This window comes from Ailuropoda melanoleuca, chromosome 8 (assembly GCF_002007445.2).
Source record: "Ailuropoda melanoleuca isolate Jingjing chromosome 8, ASM200744v2, whole genome shotgun sequence".
Classification (NCBI taxonomy): Eukaryota; Metazoa; Chordata; class Mammalia; order Carnivora; family Ursidae; genus Ailuropoda; species Ailuropoda melanoleuca.
The window spans coordinates 1,875,862-1,898,599 of NC_048225.1; the positions used below are offsets into that span (position 1 = coordinate 1,875,862).

Below are 22,738 nucleotides of genomic sequence, written 5' to 3' on the forward strand. Positions count from 1 at the left end.
TGCACATGTGTGCATACGTAGTGTATATGTGTGTGCATGCATGTGCACATATGTGCACACGTGTGTGCACGCATGTGTGCATGTGTATGTCCATGTGTCTGTGTGTGCATGCGTGCATATGTGTGCACGTGTAGTGCGTGTGTGCACGTGTAGTGCGTGTGTGCACGTATGTGCATGCATGTGCACACATGTGCGTATATGTGCACGTATGTGTGCATGTGTGTGTCTGTGTGTCTGTGTGCATGTGTATATGTGCCTGTGTGCAAATGCATGTATATGTGCACGCGTGTATGCATACATGCATGTATGTGTATGTGTGTGCGCACACACATGCGTGTGTACATACATGTGTCCCTGTGTGCGTGTGTGTGCATGTGTATACGCCCATGTGTGTGTGGGTGTATGTGTGTGCGTGTGTGTGTGCACACGTGCACGCATCCTCCTTTAGACTCTGGCTCCTCTACGAGCTCAGCCTACACTTAACATCGTGCGTGCATGCATCTCTAGAACTTAGCTCATGCTTCACACACGCTGGGCATTTAGTCAACATTTCCAAAATAAATGAATATGAGTATGGAAATATGAGGACGATTAGAGCACTGAGTGAGATACAACCCTTTATCTGAGACAAACACATGAGAAACAGAAGCTAAGGAAGTACTTCCGGCTGATGCCACCGCTCACCGCGCAGGTCTTCCAACAAAACTTGAAATAAAGAGGGGTGTGGGCCGAGGCAGAGGCTGTTCTTCTGGTTCATAAGTAAGTACACAACATGGGAAGGCTTGCAAGCCAGGGAAGAGGAGCTCCTCACAAACACTTGCAGAAATACAGAGAAAGAGAAGTGGCGCTCAAGGATTTCTATGCAGTCGCCGCTAGCCCAGAAGGATCTCTCTGCCCTTGCCCTGCGAGCCTCCACTCTGGGGTATGTGGGAGGGCACTGTGCCCTACGTCAGAGAGGGAACCACAGATGGCCCCCAGAGAGGCATTTGTGATGCATTTTACTCCAGAACCCATGTCACAGTGATCTCCCCACAAGTTCACCTCACACGTCCATTGAAGGTAATGGTGTATTGCAAACTGGTCTTGCATTTCAGAGACCCTCTGTGTTATCCACACACTCTCTTCCTTTATACGCCCCACGTCCAATGGCTGAGCACGTCCCGTCCATTCTACTCAAGAACCACTCTTTGCTCCCCTGCGTTGGCATTGGTCCTCCTCATATTTTCATCTCCTCGCAACGGTGTCCTCTCTGCACCAACGAGAAAGCGTCTACCTAGCCCTCTTGCTGCCATGTGTCCTTCACAGGTCCTGAGAAACCTCTTACTTAACTCAATTAAATGAAAAAGAAATAAACATCACAAACACCTGCTTCGAATTTTCCCACTTCCTTTCTCTTTTTTCTCTTTTCCTTCCCTCCCTTTTTTTATTTTTGGAGGGAGGATTCTTGCTTATTGGTATGTTTACATTCCTTGGATTCATGTAGAACTCTATAAACCGGTTCCAATCATTTTCTTTCCAGTTTCACATCCTGCCATTCAAAATCACATACAAATCTGTCTAACAATGTCGGAGGTCTCCCTTTTGTCTGGGAAACAACGGGCCTTGTCCTGAATCCTGGCTTCTGTAATTCTTGCCTGGAGCTCACTCGCCCCCAGTGTTCCGATTCGCCCATTGCCCATCCATCCCTCCTGAGAAGGTGAGGTCCTCGCAGTCAGGCACCAGGGCTGACCCACCTTTCGTCGCAAACACACCGCAGGCTATCCACCATGCAGGAAACACACACTCCCCATTTGGGGTACACGGAAAAGTACATGGACCCACTTCTCAGGTGACCAGTCTGGAATGGTGCCACATTGTTTAGGAAGAGCTGAAATCATCTTTTTCCTATCATGGGTGCAGCGGGGTCGGGAGGGCTGGCCTGGGGCCCCGCGGCAGGCAGGCAGGGCGCCTCCATGGGAACGGGCGTTCCAAGTTCCACGCAGTTCCACACAAATGAGCCGTGGAACCCACGCTGCCTCCTCAGGGTTCCGAGCAGCCCAGCAGCGGCACTGAGGCTGGTGAGCCACTGGGCCTCGCGGACAAGTGGATGCGCCGAAGCCCAGCCGATCGGCGAGCCGGGCTCCAGTCAGCCAGAGGACACCCCGATGCCCGGCGCCCGCCCAGCCCGCACAGGCCCGTGTCATGCTGCTCACCGTGTACTGTGTGCGGAGGGACCTGACCGAGGCGACCTTCTCCCTCCAGGTCAGCCCTGACTTCGAGCTGTACAACTTCCGCCACCTCTGCGAGCTCGAGTCCGGCATCCCCGTGGACGAGATCCAGATCCTGTTCTTGGAGCGGCTCCTGGCTGACGACCACTGCTCCCTGGGCTCCTACGGCCTCCGAGACGGCGATGTGGTAGTGCTGCTGCAGAAGGAGGCCGTGGGGCCGTGGCCGCCCAGACGGACATCCAGCCTGCCGCAGCTCGACCTCTCCGGGATAGCCGTGCCCGGGACGTCCGGCAGCCGCCCGCTGCACCCGCCGCCCCGGGCCCCGCCGGGCCAGCAGTCCCACGGCCTGAACTCCGGAGAGAAGAGGAGGGCCACGCGGGGTCTGGACAGCGCCGGGCTGATCCGGAGCATGCTGCTGTCCAACCCCCACGACCTGTCGCTACTCAAGGAGCGCAACCCGCCCCTGGCCGAGGCCCTGCTCAGCGGCAGCCTCGAGACGTTCTCTCATGTCCTCATGGAGCAGCAGAGGGACAGGGCCCTGAGGGAGCAGGAGCGGCTGCGGCTCTTCGCGGCCGACCCCTTTGATTTGGAGGCTCAGGCCAAGATAGAGGAAGAAATCCGGCAGCAGAACGTCGAGGAAAACATGAGCATCGCGATGGAAGAGGCCCCGGAGAGCTTCGGACAAGTAACCATGCTCTATATCAACTGCAAGGTGAACGGGCATCCGCTGAAGGCTTTCGTGGACTCCGGGGCCCAGATGACCATCATGGGACAAGCATGCGCCGAGAGATGTAACATAATGCGGCTGGTGGACCGCCGCTGGGCTGGGACTGCCAAGGGGGTGGGCACGCAGAGAATTATTGGCCGGGTCCATCTAGCCCAGATTCAGATAGAAGGCGACTTCCTGCAGTGCTCGTTCTCCATCCTGGAGGAGCAGCCCATGGACATGCTTCTAGGACTCGACATGCTCAGGAGACACCAGTGCTCCATCGACCTGAAGAAAAACGTGCTGGTGATCGGCACCACGGGCACGCAGACTCACTTCCTCCCCGAGGGGGAGTTACCCCTGTGTGCCAAGCTGGTGTGCGGGGGTGGGCAAGACGAGCCTCCAGACAAGGAAGAAGCAGATACTATTAAACATTCGGTCAAGGATTTAGGACGGAAAAAGCGTTGAAATGGGTTATGAATGTGCCACCATCTTGAGGGAGCATCAGGTCCCGGGAGATTCTAAGACATGAGCTCACTGGCAATGTAATCATTAAAAACAGCAGTAACAACCAAACCTGGCTGTGGGACTGCCTTCTAGGATCTGTCCCTTTGTGAGTCATGATTGCTTCCTCCTCTTCCCTTCTCCAAGGATCATGGAACCTCCTCCCGGGAAGGTTCTGGAGGCTCCAAGGGATTTCCAGATAACCCATGAAAGGAGACCGGCCTCTGCCTTTGGAGGCAGTGTCCCCTCAGATTACAGGGTGGCTCGTCCAAACCACACGCTATTCTGCAGATTCCCTAGAAAAAGCCATCACCACAGACCCAACCAAACATCTACACAAAACGATTTCAGATCAGCACTAACAATTATGCACATTAAGAGAAACAGCTTTATTTTCCCAGGTTTTGTTTTTTTGGGGAAAGTTCTTAGAAATGGTGAGTCAGTTACACTCGAGATGATCAATAATTACAAATGTCTGTTTTGGATGGTATAAGGCTGATTTCCTCATATTTCATGTCTTCCCGTCCACTGGACGCCCCTGGACGCATGCTCACAGCAATCTGCCCTCACAGGCTATTTTTGCCACATTTGAGAAAATGGATTATTCTCCAGGAAGTCTGAAATAATGTCCTCTTTCCCCTGCATTCAAAGAAACCCTGGTTGTAAAACAAAGGCCAGCAAGTAGACTTTTTTTTTTTTTTTTTAAATTACGGTGCATGTTGGAAGCCTAGTGGTTGTCACAGTGGGGCCAATGTGACGTAAGAGCAGGCAGTGGTCCAGATCCCCTAATACTCATTTCAACTAAATCATCTCTGTTTAAAAAAATTAAAAAAAAAAAAAAAACACCCTCTGCTTTATGTGTTAAGCTGCTACAGAAATACTGTTTGAACAAAGGGTTTCCCTGTTAAAGTAACATTTGAAAACCTCTGAATGAGAAGACATCTGAGTCCTCATTCAGCTCTATGATCCATTCGAACAACCCACCCCGTGTTACTCCTGGAAGATCCCGGACCCCTTACGATCTGTGCCTAAAACCCCTGACATGACAGGTTCAGCTGCCTGAGGCCATCAGACTCAGAGAATGAGGGTTTCAGGGCAGTAACCCACCAAGACTGATACGGACAGAACGGTGCCTTCAAAGTCAAGACACACACGTTCTGGTTCTAGCTCCATATTACTTAGGCACATCAGGTCACATTTTACACAACTCCGGTTTCCTGTCTGTAAATTACTTTGGAGGGGAGAGCCATTTTCAGGTACCAAGACATCGAGGGCATCCTTTAAGTTATTCTCTTTTACCAACAAAATCAAAAGCTACTCAAAGCATTCCCTAAAAGCTACAGAAAAACAAACAAATAGTTCATCCCTAACATCACCTTTTCCTACCATGCCTTTCCTGGTCTGCTTCTTGGTGAAACTAACCATCTTATTTCTCTGGTGTCACCTATTGCCCTCCAGCCACCGTGAGTTCACCTCGCATGCTCTCCTTCACAGGTGGTCCCATGCTCTCAAGCCCCAACCTTGTCTACATTCACACCAAGGCTCACACCCACTAAACTGCTGAAACTGAGCAATGGACAGACTTCTCTGCTTTTGCTTCTAAGTCCTCCACAAATATAACTAACAAAATGAAGGAAGAAATCCAGAGTAAAGCCAGGGAGAAGCAATGTAATGCCTGTCACCAGATGAAAACGGACACGATAAATACAAGGATTCCTTCACAGATAAAAACACGCATGATGCTCAGCGGTTCCTACCAGACTTTGTTTCCAGGCCCATTTACGTAAAATGCATGTCTGATGAGTATATACCGTATGGGACGGCTCAACATAGAAGTCTGACATAGAGCCAATCAGGTCATCTAACCTGTAAAAGCCAATCTAAAAAATCATCAGGTCTTTAAGCTAGAAGATGATCTGCAACATGTCAAATCCAAACAAACCCATCCTCCCTTCTCAGAGGAACATCCCTTCTAAAGTAGCTACAGTGGGTGAGGACCAGTCTCAAGAGTTATTCTTTGTTTCTGGTTTTGAGCTGAACTCCATTATTCCATAACTTCCAATAAATTTGTCTACACTCTTCCTTCTTCCAAGAACATATTTAATTAATGTAATTTCTCTGGCATGAAATAATCCTTTGAATATATGAAATCAATGTCATTTGAGTATTCTCTTTTGTCAGCTTTCGCCGATTATTTAACTATTTCTCATAGCGTAAATCTGGAGTCACCTAAAAATTTCTGTCATGTTCCTTTGGACATATTCCAGCTTCTAAAAATATTACTCGAGGAAATGGGTTGATAAATTAAAAATACTTTTATTGAAATGAAAAGCAATGATCTCAAAGAAAAATCAATAAGCAGAGTGAATTAATTAAGCAATGTCCTAATTAAATTTTAACATCACTGTCTTTCGAATCAGAAAGTATTTTAAAAATTAGTTTCATGATTTAAATCTTGACTCAAGCCTCTGTACATTTGAATAGATCCTAATCAATTAAATTTTAAATGGATTAGTTTTAGTAAAAGGTAACATCTTTTGCATGCCTATCATGTAAATTAGGTATTACTGCCATTAATCCTAAGAATAAACCCTCAAAATAGTCACCATTAATCTCATTTAACAGATCAGAAATTCAAGGCTCAGAATGATGAAACAAATACCCAAAGCTTTCTGTTTTTACAACTTTTTGACAACAATCCACATTTTAGATTGTGACCCAGTTGCACATCACACACACACGTAAACCAGTCTGTATCTCCGACACGAAAGGATTCTTGAAATAACATGAAATGTTGTATCCTTTCCCAGTCTATTACTTTGAAAAATTATATTTTTATTACTTAAGAAAATATATCAGACATGTCCCATTCATTGTATCCCAAAAACATATCCTGACCCACAATTTGGAAAAACCTGACTCACCAGATCACTGAGTCTGGGTCTTTCTGATTTCAAACGCCAAGTTCTCGCCACTACTCAACTCTCTTTATGTGTCACAGCTGAGTCCTAGCTACCAGTTAAAAATGTTACAGAATGTCACTAACGGAGATTCTTGCTACTGGAGGCAACTAAAACGTGTACAGAAGTTTTCATAAGATGGGTGAGACCAGTGTTCAGGGTCCTCCTTTGCTGAAACAAATGGCGATAAACAGCCCCACGGCTCTGTCAGTGAAACAAAACCAAACACCTATGGAAATGACCTAAACACCACCAGGAAACAGAGAAGCAGCCAGCAGAGCACACGTGACAACTATTTATTAAACACCTATGAATTAAAACCAAGCCAAGTTGTTGCAAGGGTGGAAACGACTAAGTTACACTTGCAGACCTGAAGGTGAGCACAGCCTGGTAGGGCAGGGGAAAGACTTGTCATCAACTCAGGACAAAAAGGGAGCACATGGAATTAGTAATATGTTGGTGCAAACGAAATAAGGGATTTTTATTTGGGGCTATTATTAAAGCAAAAAGCAAGCCAGTAAAATGCACTTTCAATATGTCTAAAATGACCATCACTGATGCTAGACAACAAAACAAGCATTCTCTCCTTCTAAAGCTCAGGTGGTTAATACATAACTTACAACATCTACTGTTGGGGATTATCTACTATCGGGAATTTACTACCTGGAAAATGATGAACAAATCTTCATTTTTCTCTCTTCCCATTAGAAATCAGGATAAGCACACCACATGATGAAACTGGCCTAGCTGCTGAAGATAACAAGCCCTTTCAAAAAAATCCATTAATCCCTTGATTTCTCCTAATGTCCATTTAAATGCCCATCTTACCTAAAAGGAAATCACTGTTGTTGATGAGCACTCATTTCAAGACAGCGGGGATGCACTCTGCCACAGTTCCACCAGACGACTGAAGTTTGGGTTTGTAGAGCATACAGGCTCCACTTCTTTCTTACCACACCAGGTCATAAAAGTTCTCTTGTTCCGAGGGGAAACCTACCCCCCTCCCCTGCAAAGAAGAAGAAATGGATGTCTCCATATAGGAATTCCCCTTCACTGCAGGCACTAAATTTTGCCTTTTTTTTTTTTAAATTTATTTGAAAGAGACAGAAAGTGAAAGAGAGAGAACAAGTGGGGTGGGGGAGCAGAGGGAGAAGCAGACTCCCCACTCCTCGAGGAGCCCAATCCAGGACTTGACCCCAGGACCCTGAGATCATGACCTGAGCCAAAGGCATACTTGACTGACTGAGTCACCCAGGAGCCCCTAAACATTGCCTTTTTAAGAGAACACTGCATTTATTTCAGAGGGTCATTGCTGACATCCAACATTCCATAAAGACAAATGTGAGTGAAAGGAGGGAGAGTGATCTGGGATGCATACCAGAGGGAGCCTGCTGGGGAAGATATTAATCAGTGCTAACATTCACAGCCATTGTTTGAGGTTAACAAGAGCCTGGAAAACCCAAGAGGAACAAAGGTGAAGTAAGGGTAGAAAAGGAAGAGGGGATTAAAAAAAAAAAAAACAAGGGGGCGCCTGGGTGGCACAGCGGTTAAGCTAAGTGTCTGCCTTCCACTCAGGGCGTGATCCTGGCGTTATGGGATCGAGCCCCACATCAGGCTCCTCCGCTATGAGCCTGCCTCTTCCTCTCCCACTCCCCCTGCTTGTGTTCCCTCTCTCGCTGGCTGTCTCTATCTCTGTCGAATAAATAAATAAAATCTTTAAAATAAATAAATAAATAAATAAATAAATAAATAAATAAATAAATAAACAAACAAACAAACAAAAAAAAAAACCCCAAAAATCTGCGTTGGTTTTAAAACTAATTCTCTCTTGGTTTAACCACTGTTTCATAAGGTGGGTGGGGACTGGGCTGAGATTAAGGATTAGCTCTTAGGTCCACAACACTTCATCCATGGTTGGCAAATTATCCAAAATGAAAATGTGTTCACATTTCACCCCGAGTCCAACATGCTTTTGAACCCTGGCTTGTTTGCATGTCTGGGTCTACCTGTTAGAATCTCAGAATTTCTGAGTCTGTGATTAGAAAAATGGGGTCTGCAGTCATGCTGTGCTTTTCTTCAAGGATCCTTTTAAGAGGCTGTGGAGATGAGCACCCCTGTGGGGGCTTTGTCTCTTATTACTGCCCTGAAAGTTTTCTGATGGTTTCTTTCTTCTTTTTCCTTTTTTTTTTTTTTTTTTTTTGGGAAAAANTTTGGAGGAAAAACTTCTATGATGAATCCAGCTCTTCTATTTCTAATCAGTAAGGCTTATTTTAAGAACATCATCAGAAAAATCATAAGATAACTCCCTCCCGTATTAAAGTCCATGCGAGACAATATGGGCTGTGCTCCAGGTGGGAGGAAGCCTCTATTTTTCCTGCTGTTAATTGATATATTGATGCCCTGTCCCAATAAAATGGACACTAATTACCAACATAAGCCTATCCCAGGGAAAACAATCACTTAACACCATCCAACCCTTACCTACAATACCAATCACAATTCTAAAACCTTCCTCTACCAGCACTTCCCTACAAGGACCTTGACATGAAGAGGAAAATGAATTTAAAATTACATTAATTCACATAGTCTCCCTTCAAACCCATGTCATGTCTTGGGATTTAATTAGTCTATCTGTCATAAAGTATCAATGTTTTGCATTCATCGACATCACTAAAAATTCAATATACTTTTTCAAGAGTCCAGTCACTGTCCTACGTCATGCAGAGAGAAGGAAAAATAAGTTACAGTCTTAGCCTTTAAAAGTCAGAAGTTGGGGGCGCCTGGGTGGCACAGCGGTTAAGCGTCTGCCTTTGGCTCAGGGCATGATCCGGGCGTTGTGGGATTGAGCCCCACAGCAGGCTCCTCCATTATGAGCCTGCTTCTTCCTCTCCCACTCCCCCTGCTTGGGTTCCCTCTCTCGCTGGCTGTCTCTATCTCTGTCAAATAAATAAATAAAAAATCTTTAAAAAAAAAAAGTCAGAAGTTAAGGGAGCTATGGGGCGCCTGGGTGGCACAGCGGTTGGGCATCTGCCTTCGGCTCAGGGCGTGATCCTGGCGTTATGGGATCGAGCCCCACATCAGGCTCCTCCACTATGAGCCTGCTTCTTCCTCTCCCACTCCCCCTGCTTGTGTTCCCTCTCTCGCTGGCTGTCTCTATCTCTGTCAAATAAATAAATAAATAAAATTTAAAAAAAAAAAAAAAAGAAGTTAAGGGAGCTAGAAAAAAAAAATGCCAAGCAAATGGTTGCAAAGTAATGTTGAACTCAGTGCTGAAGCATGGAATACAGAATATGAGTTCAGGGGATGGTCTCCTCTATCCCGGGATGCTCACTACCACACAGCAGGAGCTCTTGGGCAATGTTTTATTGAGCACCTACTATATGCCAGGCACTATTCAGGCCTGGATTTGCAGCAACAACTTTCCGGTGCTCATCAGGTGCTTTAAGCTACAGCCAGGCAAAGAGGAGACTCTGTCCCCTCCTCAAAGATGGGTCACTCAGGGTTACTTTGAGGTGAGCCAGCTAGCCTGTAGCAAATTCTCAGGGTAAACTTCAAGGTGAAGTCTGTGGTCTGCTTCTGCCTTGACCCATGGTGACACTGTGCTCAACTTCCTTCCTATGACGGGCTTAGTCTCGAAGCGTGGTTTGACAACAGTGAACAAACACTCACAAGCTCATGAAAAGGCTTAGGGCTCACACCATGTGTGGACGACCAGCAACACAGGCAGAAAGTCACTATCGAGATGAGTCTATGTTCTGGAACATTTGTCACACACTGAAACTCCAGGGAAGAAGAACTGGGGTTCTCAGGCACAGTGAGATACCAACCAGATGGCACTTACATAACTGTTTGGGGATTTGGAAAACCTGGAATGTGGCCCAAATTACAAACAAAAACCTAGTAAGGGTTGGGACTTTCTGAAGTGGTAATAATCTTGTTCATAATTATATTTTTCGTCTTTGGTATTTTGTATGAGGCCAACAGTATCTGTTTAACAGATACAGATTTAAAGAACGAATAAATGGAAACGTCCCACATTTATTAACAAGCTGATGTGGAGAAAGTATGACTTTTTATTTAATTTTTTTAATGTAAAAATATGTAAGGTATAACTAAATTATACATAGACAGATTTTCTTTGTGTAATTAGAATAAATATGTCTGGGTTAATAACATGGTTGATATTTACATGTACAGATTTAAATGTAAGTGACCCAAGAAACCAGTCCTTAAGGTGCTTTTAATCTGGTAGAGTTGCCAATTGTTCCACTCTAAGGACATTTTAACTAGTGTTTGCAGGGGCAAGATCACTCTGGTTTGAAACCAACTGTCTAGTTTCCTGGCAATTCCCTCAGTCCCAGCCAACCCAGAACCGTCGGTCACCCTACAAATGTTAGGAGTGGGTTTTCAATTTAAGGCACACGGACATACTGTGGGCCCCTGCCGACAAGCTGCAGGCTGAACAGGCCCGAGGGATCGATGACCCGTGTTACCAGTGTAGTCCAAACGTTGTTGGGTGCAGAATGTCCTGATCTGTCTGCACAGAAGAAATAACCTTCTCAAAATGCATTCTTCAAATATTGCTGGACTGGACAGTTAATCATTTTAAAAATCATAGAAAGCCACATCTTAAAACAAGTACTAAAAGAATTTAGTGGAAGAACCCTGTATATTTTCTTCAAGAAAATCCACAACATACCTGAAGTTGACAAAGCTGCTTTAACTGTCAAGGCTTCTTAGAAGTGCTACGTATGTACACTATACAATATGAAAATGAAATGAGTCCAAACTAATGTCGGAACACAGGAGCACACGGTCCTCAAAATAAATACTGCAAATAACAATGAACTTGGATTATCCTGAAAAAGCACCAATAAAACAAAATTATGCCAGTGTTTACACTTAGGGTAGATTGAATTTAAGTCTCAAAGGAGCAGAAACTTCAGAAAGGAACACAAACGAAGAATGATGTCACCTCCACATTTGTTCTGAGTTGCCATGGAGCTCTCCTAAGAAGAGCAAGACGCAAGAAAGAGAGCAGAAGGCAGGTCTGCCCTGGCCACCGGGAAGCGCAGAAGACAAGCGGTTTTCTGATTAGAAGTTGCGCTTACAGCCTGGCCTGCAGGCGAGCCTACAAGCCGCCGCCCCACTGAGGATCTGGTTGAGGAGTGGAGGAACAGGGGGGACGCCCAATGTGGCAGAAAGCTGCACAGAGCTGGGGGCTGGGAGGCAAGGAGAGGGAGTATGGCCATATGGCCGACAGCAACGTTGCCATGGAAGCCGAGGTCTGAGAAGGTTCTAAGGAAAAGAGGTCCCCACTAATATTCAGAGTACCAAATAATGTGAAGAAAGGCAAAATGGCCAAGTGAGACTTTGACCTTCACCACCAGAAGGACATTAAAGCTTGCGGTCTGGGGCACCTGGGTGGCTCAGTCCTTAAGCATCTGCCTTCAGCTCAGGTCATGATGCCAGGACCCTGCTTCTCCCTCTCCCACTTCCCCTGCTTGTGTTCCCTCTCTCGCTGTCTCCATCTGTCAAATACATAAATAAAATCTTTAAAAAAATAAAAATGAAAAATAAAGCCCGCGGCCAGAGCGGCCTTCCGAGAATTGAGGGAGGGAAATGGAGGACTTCGGTAGAACCAGAAACACGTCCGCAAGGCCACGTTTCTTATCTGCCGAGCCAGTTCTTCAATTTACTGTTTCATAACTTCCCTTCTAGCCTATCTCCTCAAAAATACAGAAGGAGCCAATATTAAGAAAAATTTTATATAAATATACTAGAGCCAGGCTGCAAGCATTATTCTTGTAGGAAATTAAAGCAACAGATGGACAGTTAAGAGTAAAACAGAAACAAAGATATTCTCTGTTCAAACACCGCCAACTGCCATGACTCGGTATCCATGGTATCCAGAGCAGTAATTGACAGAGACCCATCTCATTGCTATTCTGTAAGCTCTCGGACTTTATGTCCCATATGGCAAGGCCTCCACTGTCAGAGCCTCATTAAGTGTCTGGCCTCAAAGTCTCTTCATTAATACAAGAAACCATAACAGGGCTTGCTCTTTTTCTCAGTGTTTAATAATGAAGTTTTGTGAAAAATGCAAAACCTTTCTGGACACCTAACTCTTCACAGTGATTCAAGATAAATTGCTTTTAAAAAGCCATTTCGCAAAAACTCCAAAAGAACAGTGAGAACATACTGTTAAATGCTTTATTTTTCAAAAACCATTCTAAGTATCTTTCAAGTTATCGCTGATACTGTAAAGGACATGTGGAAGTTTCAAATTCCCACTTGCTTTCTTCCCACAAAGCTTTCTAAGGCTTTGTGAAGGTCTAAAACACCTGGCAACCAACCAGATGGTCCTGTAGGAAGCTCAGAGGAGAGGTGAAGGCTTCGGCGTCCTTTAGCTGAAATGCCATGAAGATTAAGTGATGGTGACCGGTCAGAGGAAATGCGTCACATTCATTAACAGGTGGCCGAAATGATTTACGAGCACGTGGCTATGGTAAACCTGCTACATCTTTGATACGATTAAGACGCGCTGACTTATTTCATTCTCCCGAGATACAAATGAATCATCCCGTACACATTTGTGAGAAGCCTACTGCCTCCTGGACTCCATATGCACAGGAGCCTCCAAAGAAAACCAGTGGGCACTGTGGGGAGGCAAAGAAAGAAAGCACGTTTAGCTTTAGAAGACAACTGAAGCAAACGTTTCCTGAAGAACAGCAGGTCCCGCACTGCGGAGAGGTTAGGAAGGGGGCTGAGAATTCGTGGCCAGATGGAGGTGGTCGGTAACTTCGGCAGGAAGGACGGACGTTGTGGGTGAGGTGGAGACCAGAAGGTTCATCTGAGGAAGTCAAGGGGTCTGTGGGAGGGAAGGGGAGCAACCCTCTCAGGAAAGAATTCTTCCAGATAATTCTACCTTCGTAGATGTAGGGGCTGTGAGAGCATCTGTGTTACTGTGGAAGTTACTGAGTATACACGCATGTAGACGGGAATAATCCGTGGGAGGAAGAAAGTGAAGAAACTAGAGAGAACAAGGATAACTCAAGAAACACAGTCCTCACGTGCGAGGGAGCAGGGGGGCCTTAGGAGCAAGAATTCATGGCTTGTGGCTGGAGGTCCGGCAGAACATACCGATGCAAACGCAGGTGACCCGGGAGAGCTGATGGTGTGAGGACAGCTAGTCACCTCTACCTTCTAGTCTCACGGGACGTTAGAAGCAAGAGCACCAGCGAGGCCTGAGCGGAGAGTAAGGAGGGTCCAAAGACTGAGAGAATGAGACTCCTTCTGGAGCAAGAAAGACAAGACTGAGCAGGAAGGGGACTGACCTTCAGACCTTCCTGGAGGCCCACTTAAGATTCCAGTTTCGGTATTTTAAGTAAGACTAGCTCTGCTGGGGGCCTCCCTGTCAGGAAGAACAGGCTGGAGGATCTCCGAAGAGTGCCCCCAACCCTGAGACTCTCACTGTAACAGGTGTGGATCTGGCAGGGGAAGCTTTCGCGGATGGATAAACTACACATCCACTCAATTCACCACCACCAGTCCTCGCCCTCAACCCCCAGAGCAGTTTTTAGGCTGAAAACAGGCTGCAAGCCAGGCAAAAAGAACAGAAGCTGGGTCTGTCCTTGCTATTTCCTCAGGCCATAGAGGTACTAATAAACTGGGAGCAGGGTGCAGATTAAAGCCAGGAAGAGGAACAGCCAGCAAGGGTGATCCAGCTCTCCATTATTATGGAAACCACAGTCATTAACTCTCATAACCATTCAACAGAAGGGCATGCCTAGTAGTAGCAGAAAAAAAAAGTTTGGTATTCAGGTATCCACAGTATGGTATTGAAGAGCACCTCACTCCCATAAAATGAGAAAAATTAATTTTAATTGTATTGACCATAAGGCCTCCAACATGAACTGAGAATTAGTTGACAAGGACAGGCCAATTATTAAAGGCAATATATCAAATTCTACTCAAATGATCAGTGGGGTGCTCCAGGCACTGCTGTTCGTGACCTTTCTAGCTGACACCTTCATTAATGTCTAAGAGGAGAGCCAGCATGGGAATGGATTTTCAGAAATGATTCTCCCCTAGGAGTTATTCCAAATGCAAGCTTCCAACATCACAGTAATAACTTGAGTAGAAATGAATACAAAGGTTCTTGGGAAGATGTAAAATTCAAGACAGGCAATTATACAGTGAGATAACACAGATAGATGGGCAAAGTTCTAAGTGAAAACCTTAAAATAGTAGGATGGTGACAGTAGCAGATATACCACCCCCAAATGTGCCCCTTTGACATACTGATTATTTTGAGTTAAAGTTACTTAAGAAAGAGCCGCGGTGAGGAAAACCGTCGGGCCTCCTTCACCCCCTGAAAGCAGGAACAAATGTCCCACGCAGAAGGCACCTTCCTTTGGCAGGCAGGGTAGAAGGCATCCTTACCATCAGAGATAGAGACCTTAGTGCTCAGAGCTAAGTATAAATAAACCTTGCTCCTTCTTTCTTAATTTGTTACCCCACACCCAAACTTCTTTGTCTTGCCAAATCTTTACAAATTTATTGTTTTCTTGTCAAAAAGATATGAAAGCTGCCTACTTTGGTCACTTCTTTGAGTCTCCTATTTTTGCGGGCTTCCATAGATACCCAATTAAATTAGTTTTTCTCATTAATCTGTCTTATGTCTAAGTATTAGATCAAAGAACCTAGAAGGGGAAATGGGAAAAATTGCCCTCCCCCTACAACGGTGATTTGGGGGGGGACCTCAATGATTACGCAGTCCCCAAATAGTTTTATTACTGACATTTATTGAATAAAAATGCCCGCCAGACACTATAAACACTACTGTTGTGCCTACAGAATGTAATCAAATATAGTACAAGTGTACAAATAGCCATATGCTTTTTTTTTCTTTTTCAAAAAATTTAAAACACATTTTTTGGAATTCATTTTCAATTGGGGTAAAATTGACGTAACATAACATCAACCATTTTGAAGTGGACCATTCAGTGTCACAATGTGGTACCTAGATCCAGAATGTTGTCATCACCCCACAAGAAAACCGTGCACCCACGAGGCAGTTGCTCTGAGCACCTGCCCCCCCCATCATTTTCCCAGCCCCTGGTAACCACCAATCTGTGCTTCGTCTTTATGGAGCTATGGACTCTGTATATTTCATCTAAACAGAATCACACAATATACGGCCATTTGTGTCTGGCTTCATTCCCTTAGCACAGCGTTCGGAAGCAGGTGTCAGTACTTCATTCTTTTCTGTGGCTGAAGCCAACGTGCTTTTGAGTGACGGTGTGAACTTGCAAGCACGGCATGGGCCTCCCCCCCCAGCTCTGAGCGAGAACAACACACAGAACCCAGCAGAAATCCAGTGAAACCCAGCCTATTCTGATTAATGACAACTCTTACAGACAGAAGAGCCAAAACGTGCTTGTTTTGTTAATCTTACTCTGAGGAATCATTCATGAAACTAAGTAGAGAAACCTGTTGGAGAACCCTTTCTTTACTTAAGTGACATTTGGATCTTTACTAATGAGACATACTAACTCTTTGCTAATTACTGATGAACTAGAAACCTGGGAATTCCTTAGCTAGAATGCAGAAGGTGCTCAGTAAATTTCTGTGGAGTGAATGCAATACGAAGAGAGGAAACTTTGGTTTTGTTAGTTTGGGGATTTTTTTTGATGTTTTATTCCCCCTGCCCATCTCGAGCTCATGCAATATGGGTGACATGGCAGACGGAGTTGTTTCTCTTTCTGGTGTCAACCACATGGATTCTCAGAATTTTCATGAATCTGCTTCTAAAACTGGTAACTGCCCACATCAGGAATGGGGCAACAGGTGGCCTTTCTATGGGATGTCCTGAATAGTCTATAGAAATAGTCAGAAAAGATCTTCCTTTCTCCTATTTTATCGACCTCTCCATTCTGTGGGAGCGTTATTCTGTCTGGCACAGAACTTCTATGTTTTTATTCATTGATAGAAACACAGTGAAGTAATTTATGAGACAGAATATTGGTCTTAACTGTAATTTTCCAGGCTATGATTTTAAGTCATACTTTCTTCTATTAGTTGGTTTATATGCTTATGATTTAATTGACCAGATACTTTCTTATTATGAAACCTGGAATGGTGAGCTTCTCATAAGACTCTCAGTCCATTGAACTGCAGTGGGACAGCAATCTAACTTGATTTCTTAATGATACCTTTGAGGGAAAAAATGGGCCCTTTTTATATTGCAAGAGTTTTCAGAAAGAATACTAAAGAGCTAAGACTCCATTTACAATGTATAAATTTTCCTCCAAGGAGACATTATTTTGTTCTCTCTTGTAGTTTAAATGGGTAAAAAACACTATGCAAAATAACAGAAATTTAACTTTTTGCTGGGTCTGTTTTTACATAAATGTGTGTTTTAAAGTTTGTGGTCATTTTATTTACTCACTTAATTTAAATGAGATGGCAATTCATTCCTGCAGAAACTAATCATTGCCCAATGAGCTTTTAGAATGCAATTAGCTTATTACAAAAATGCTCCAGATGGGTCTACCGTTCCTATGAAAATGTGTTAAATAGACATAATAGCTAAAAATTGAAGATAAATTATTTATATCTTTCAACATAATCGTAGTCATCTATAAAATTAAATTGCATCTACATAAAAATAAACTTTTGTGTGTCATATAGTTTGCAACAGACAGCACAGGACGAGAAACATATATATTCAACAGAGCAGGATTTTATAAATACTTGTATAATCCAGAGAATCTGAACTAGATATGATGCTGAGACACAAAACAACACATGCTCAGGGTAAAATTTGATGAATCCATAAAACTGGATGAAACCATGGCCCCAGATTCCCGAGGCCTCCCAACGGCAGGGCAATCTTGGTGGTGAAGACAGTCTGCCACATTACAGAGATAAATGAGATTTACGGAGCAGCAAGAGGCAGAACAGGGACATTTACGAAGGAAGGAGATTCATGAATCACAGAAGAAGCAGAGAGGCCAGCAGAAGGGAGGCATGCTGCTTCTCACCAGCTCAGCTTGCTGGGAGCCCACAACGCCTACGGTTCCAACAGCAGGAGCCAGACAGGTGGTCCACAGGGAGCTGTGCCTCAAACGCCACAGCAGCAAACACTACCACACACGGACGACGTGCTTACCTCACCATATTTACTATTTTTACTATTAGGCAATGATTACTAGAAAGGAGGAAGAAAGTCTCCTGTTTCTGGGAAATAAGGCTCTGGTAAGATGGCAGCCACAACAGCCTCCATAGTTTGCTTGTTCTGTCCCGCGATCCTCACGCTCAATGTTGACCTTTAGCAGAGGTGGTGTTTTCACTCCTTAATTCTACTGGAGGCTGGTCAAAGAGTGAGGATATCATCTACTTTCCCCCATTAAAAAATTTAAAAGAAACGGGTCAACCATAACAAGAAAGTAGGCAAAAGTCTCGAGCAGGCAACACAAAGACAGATGAGAAATGAGTAAGAAATGGGAACTAATGTTCAGTTGCATTAGAAATAAAATAAACACATGGGCAATGAAGTATCACTGGTAACAGGAGGCTGGCCGAGTCTTTGGAAAAAGCATTTGGAGCAGAAATGGTGAGAAGGGGATCCAGGCGGGGACGGACACACAGGAGAGGAGAAAGCAAGGACAGGGAGTGTGGAGAATGTCCTCAAACTGTTTCGTTTCAGAGGAAGAGACATACGGTGCTGGGTGGTAGGGGACAGAAGGGCAAAGGGACAGCGTGGGCTCATATGGTTTCATTTGGGAGATACCTGAAGACATTCAAATGCAAAAGAAGCCACCAGCAGAAGTTAGAGACAGACATGGAAGAAGTGGCACCAGGGCAAGAATCCTGGAGAGAAGCAGGTGTCAGAGAAGGCGCAGGTGGAGGCAGGTGTACGGGGCAAGGGGACCGCGGGGCCTCAGGGGCAGCACGGACCTTACAATTCCCACAGCTCATGTCTCACCCTTAAACTCAGAACAACAGGAATCCCTTAGAAAATGTGATGCAAATAGCATCTGGCCTATGAACGTTTATTTATTTTAATTTAAAATTTGTAATGCAAACTCTACCTGCTTCTACTCCTGGCTTTTTATGCATATGTCACATCTGCTCAAAAGCAAATTCTCTGACAGGAAAAAGGACGCCCTACTCTGTTGTAACACAACACAGCAATTCATTTCAAAGAATTTACAATAAGGAATTAACATATATATTGCATACTATTTAACATATAAACAACATATACATTCAAGTTTAATACACACAGATTCAGCAACAAGTATTTATAAGAAGGTAGATTTTAGGGTCAACAGAGACGTGGGTTTGAATCTTGACTCTTCCCAGTTTCCAGCTGATTCTTTGTGTTTTAATATTTTTTTATATATATTTATTTTTTACAGAGAGAGAGTTCACGTGTGCGCAAATATGAGTGGTGGGGTAGGGAGGGGCACGGGGAGAGAGAATCTCAAGCAGACGCCCCGCTGAGTGCAGAGCCCGATGCGGGGCTTGATCTCATGACCCTGACATCATGACCTGAGCCAAAACCAAGAATGGGATGCTTAACCGATGGGGTCATGCAGGCGCCTCAGTTGCTAGCTCATTCTTATTCACTGCTGTATGTCTGACATTTGGTATACTGCCCGGCTTAATAAATATTTGCAGAAGGAATAAATGAATAAAGGTTTTTGACTTGAGATTTGGGTCCTTTATCTGTAAATGGAACTAATAATCCTCCAAACTCAAACGTGTTGGAAAGAAGAGAAATACCAGATTAACGTGGTAATACGGTGTCTGACACGCAGTTGGAGCGATGCGGTAAATATCAATCTTTCGTGGTAAAGGTAAAAAAAAATAATCATAACTATTTGAAGAACTAAGAGAAAAGTTAAATAAATCAGAACTTTATTTTTCCTAAAATCTTAAATTCATCTTTAGTGTGATCAGTTTAAAATAGTTTTTATTTGGAGAAATGTTTCCAGAATTTTTACTGAGGGGACATAGTAGATATCGATGTGCTATTTCCCCAGTGTGAGTCCTTTGAAGATGCCAACTACGAGCCGACGTGCCACAGAAATGACTAGAGAAGCACCATCCTAACAGAATCGTTGCCATAGAAACGGTACTTCTCCATTTCGCTCTCTTCATTGGGTGTGTTTCCTTCATATAAGAGTAAGAGAAATACTCACAGATAAAACACTGAAAGCCATTTCTATTTCTCGCTTAAATTTCTCTTTTTTTGCCTTTTAAACTAACATGCCTAATAAGACACAAAATCAACAAGCAGAAGCCGCATATTCCTCGCACAGTGAAAAGATGAATCTATGTGGATGTAAAATTGGCAAAAACTCTGTTACCTAAGACTGATCATAGGTTTTAGCTGTAAAAAATCTATCAAACAACAAAGGTTCTAAAAACATAGACGAGAAAAGAAAGAGTTATCCATACACACATCAGATTATCTACAAATGTAAAACCATCATACGCCTAAATTGTGTCTTTTCTATATTCTTTACCCATGTTGTATGTGACTGGGTATTTACTATGAAGCGTGCCCTTATTTGTACACATATTTGGACATTCGTAGTGGGTAGTGCAGTGTCCAGGAAGTCCTTCAAGTCCTAACCCTCTGTAACTGGGAATGTGACTTTACTCAGAGAGAGGGTCTTTGCAGATGTAATTAAGTTGAAGGTCTTGGGATTAGGTCATCCTGGATTTAGGGTGTCCTTTTAAGAGAAAGATCTGGGACACAGAGACACAGAGAGGAAGGCCAAGAGAAGACAGGCAGACACTGGAGTAGAGCCGCTATAAGCTAGGGAACGCCCGGGATGGTCAGGAGCCACCAGGAGCCCTGAAAGGAATTCTGAGCCCCTGAGAGGAACCAACCTTGCCGACATTTTTATTTTGAACCTCTGGCCTCCACAACTGTGAGTGCATACATTTCTTGGTTTTTTTGGACCCAGGAAGATAACCCAGAATTCAACAGGAAAGGTGAAGGAAAGAGAGAACTTGGTGAAGTGCTAAGTGCTCTGTGTTTAATCACACTTAATCTCACTGAACCTTGGGGGAAAATGCCCCTCTGACAGGGGAAGAATTTCAGGATGAGAGAAGGGATGTTCTCTAACATTATCACCATTCTTAGATCCTAAGAGAATACCAGTTCTCAGTAATTATGGATTAGAGCGAAAAATATTTTTGTTCAGGGGTGTTGTAACCATGACATGCTTTAGTAAACATATTCTTCAATAGCATGACAGTCCCTTCAAGTAAACTCATCAAAACTTGCATTTTAAGACAATATTTTCTTTCTATATTTACATTTTAATAAGAAGTTTAAAACAATTATCTCATACAAAAATTAACTGCATTTTTAACGCACTAGCATAAACATCTGGAAATTACATTTTAACATTTTTGGCATCAAAAAACACACAGTTCTTACAAATGAATCTAATGAAATATGTACAAGATTTGTATGCAGAAAACTACACAATGATAAAAAAATAAAGAACTTAATATTGTTAAAATGTCAGTTCCTCATAATTTAATATGTAGAATCCAAGTAATCCCAATTAAAACTCAGCAGCATTTTTTTAAATTAAAACTGACAATATGGGGGTGCCAGGTGGCTCGGTCCATTAAGTGTCTGATTCCTAATTTCGGCTCAGGTCATGATCTCAGGGTGGTGAGATCGAGCCCTGCGTTGGGCTCTGCGCTGAGCAGGGAGTCTGCTTGAGATTCTCTCCCTCCATCCCTTCCCCGCTCTCTCTCAAAGAAATAAATCCTTTAAAAAAAAAAAACATAATATTATTCTATAATTTATACATAAAGGGCCTAGAAAATCTAAAATAATATGGAAAAAAGAAGAAAAAAGCTGGAAATTTCATAATACCTGATTTCAAGACCAAGCTGCAGTAATCAAGATAATTGGTATTAGCATATAAACAGCCATATACATCTATGGGACACAGTGTAGAGTCCAGAAGTAGACCCATACATATATGACCAGTTGATTTTCAACCCATTCACATATGGTCAAAATAATCCAATTAAAAAAGACTTGTCTTTTCAACAAGTGGTACTGGAACCAAAAGGTATCCATACATTAAAACAAACAAACAAAAAAAACCAGAACAAAACAAAAAAACAGGGGCACCTAGGTGGCTCAGTCGTTAAGGGTCTGCCTTTGGCTCGGGTCATGATCCCAGGGCCTGGGATCAAGCCCCGCATCGGGCTCCCTGCTCAGCGGGAAGCCTGCATCTCCCTTTCCCACTCCCCCTGCTTGTGTTCCCTCTCTTGCTGCGTCGCTCTTTGTCAAATAAATTTAAAAAAAAAATGGACTCAAAATAGATCATAGACCTAAATGTAAAGCCCATAAAACTTCTAGAAGAAAACATAGGAGAAAATTTCCATGACAGAGATTAGGTAAAGACTTCTTAGATAGAACACAAAAAACATGAACTATAAAAGAAAAAAAAATTGATAAAGGGGACCTCATCAAAATTAAAAACTCTCTAAAAAACACTTCAAGAAACAGAAAAGAGAAATCTCAGACTGGGAGAAATTATTTGCAAAATGTGCATCTGTTAAATATACATATATACAGTAATATTATATATAAATATATATATATGCAACTTTATAATTTAATAAGAAAGCCCAATACAAGATGGGCAAAAGATGTGAAGAGACAGTTTCCTAAGGAGGAGGTATGAAAGATGTTCAACATTATTAGTCAGTAGGAAAATGCACATAAAATCACAGTGAGATATCAAGATACATATACTAGAGTGGCTAAAATTATATACCATGAGCAACTGACAACCCTGAGTGCTGGCAAAGATGTGGGACATCTAGAACTCACACATTGTTGGCAGGTGAGCACAAAGGAGGGGCCATCCTGGAAAATTATGGTTTGGAAGTTTCATATACACAGATACTTACTACACTTGTAGGTATTTATATCAAAGGGGTGACATCACAGACCCGTACACAACTATTCATAGTTCAGATCAGTTTTATCCATAATAGCCACCCAAATGCCCACAGGCACTTGGATTGATAAGCAAATTATAGAACTTCCATACAACGGAAGACCACTCAGCAGTAGAAATGAATAAATGACAGACACACGCAACAACACGGACAGGTCTGGAAAGCACGTGCTAAGTGAAAAAGTCTGGACACACAGGCCACACACTGCATCATCCCATCTATATATTTATTAAAAGGCAAAACTACAAAGACAGAAGGCATATCGAGGACTGACAGAACATGGAGGTGGAAGAGAGGAGTGACCACCGGGAAACTCCAGGGGCCATATTCAGGCGACAAGA

At 43.5% G+C, this 22,738-nt stretch overlaps 2 protein-coding genes across 3 annotated transcripts in view; one reads left to right on the forward strand and one right to left on the reverse strand.

The window, feature by feature from the left end:
• Nucleotides 1-22,738, reverse strand: part of PDGFD (platelet derived growth factor D) — a 236,855-nt gene that overhangs the window by 112,873 nt on the left and 101,244 nt on the right. The window lies entirely within an intron of this gene.
• DDI1 (DNA damage inducible 1 homolog 1) lies at nt 2,182-3,381 on the forward strand. Its single transcript, XM_019808941.2, has one exon. It carries the CDS (start codon nt 2,182-2,184, stop codon nt 3,379-3,381), a length of 1,200 nt encoding a protein of 399 aa, XP_019664500.1.

What these genes read in the sequence shown, in the direction of transcription:
- DDI1 (XM_019808941.2), top strand. Translation starts at nt 2,182, where the DNA reads ATGCTGCTCACCGTGTACTGTGTGCGGAGGGACCTGACCGAGGCGACC.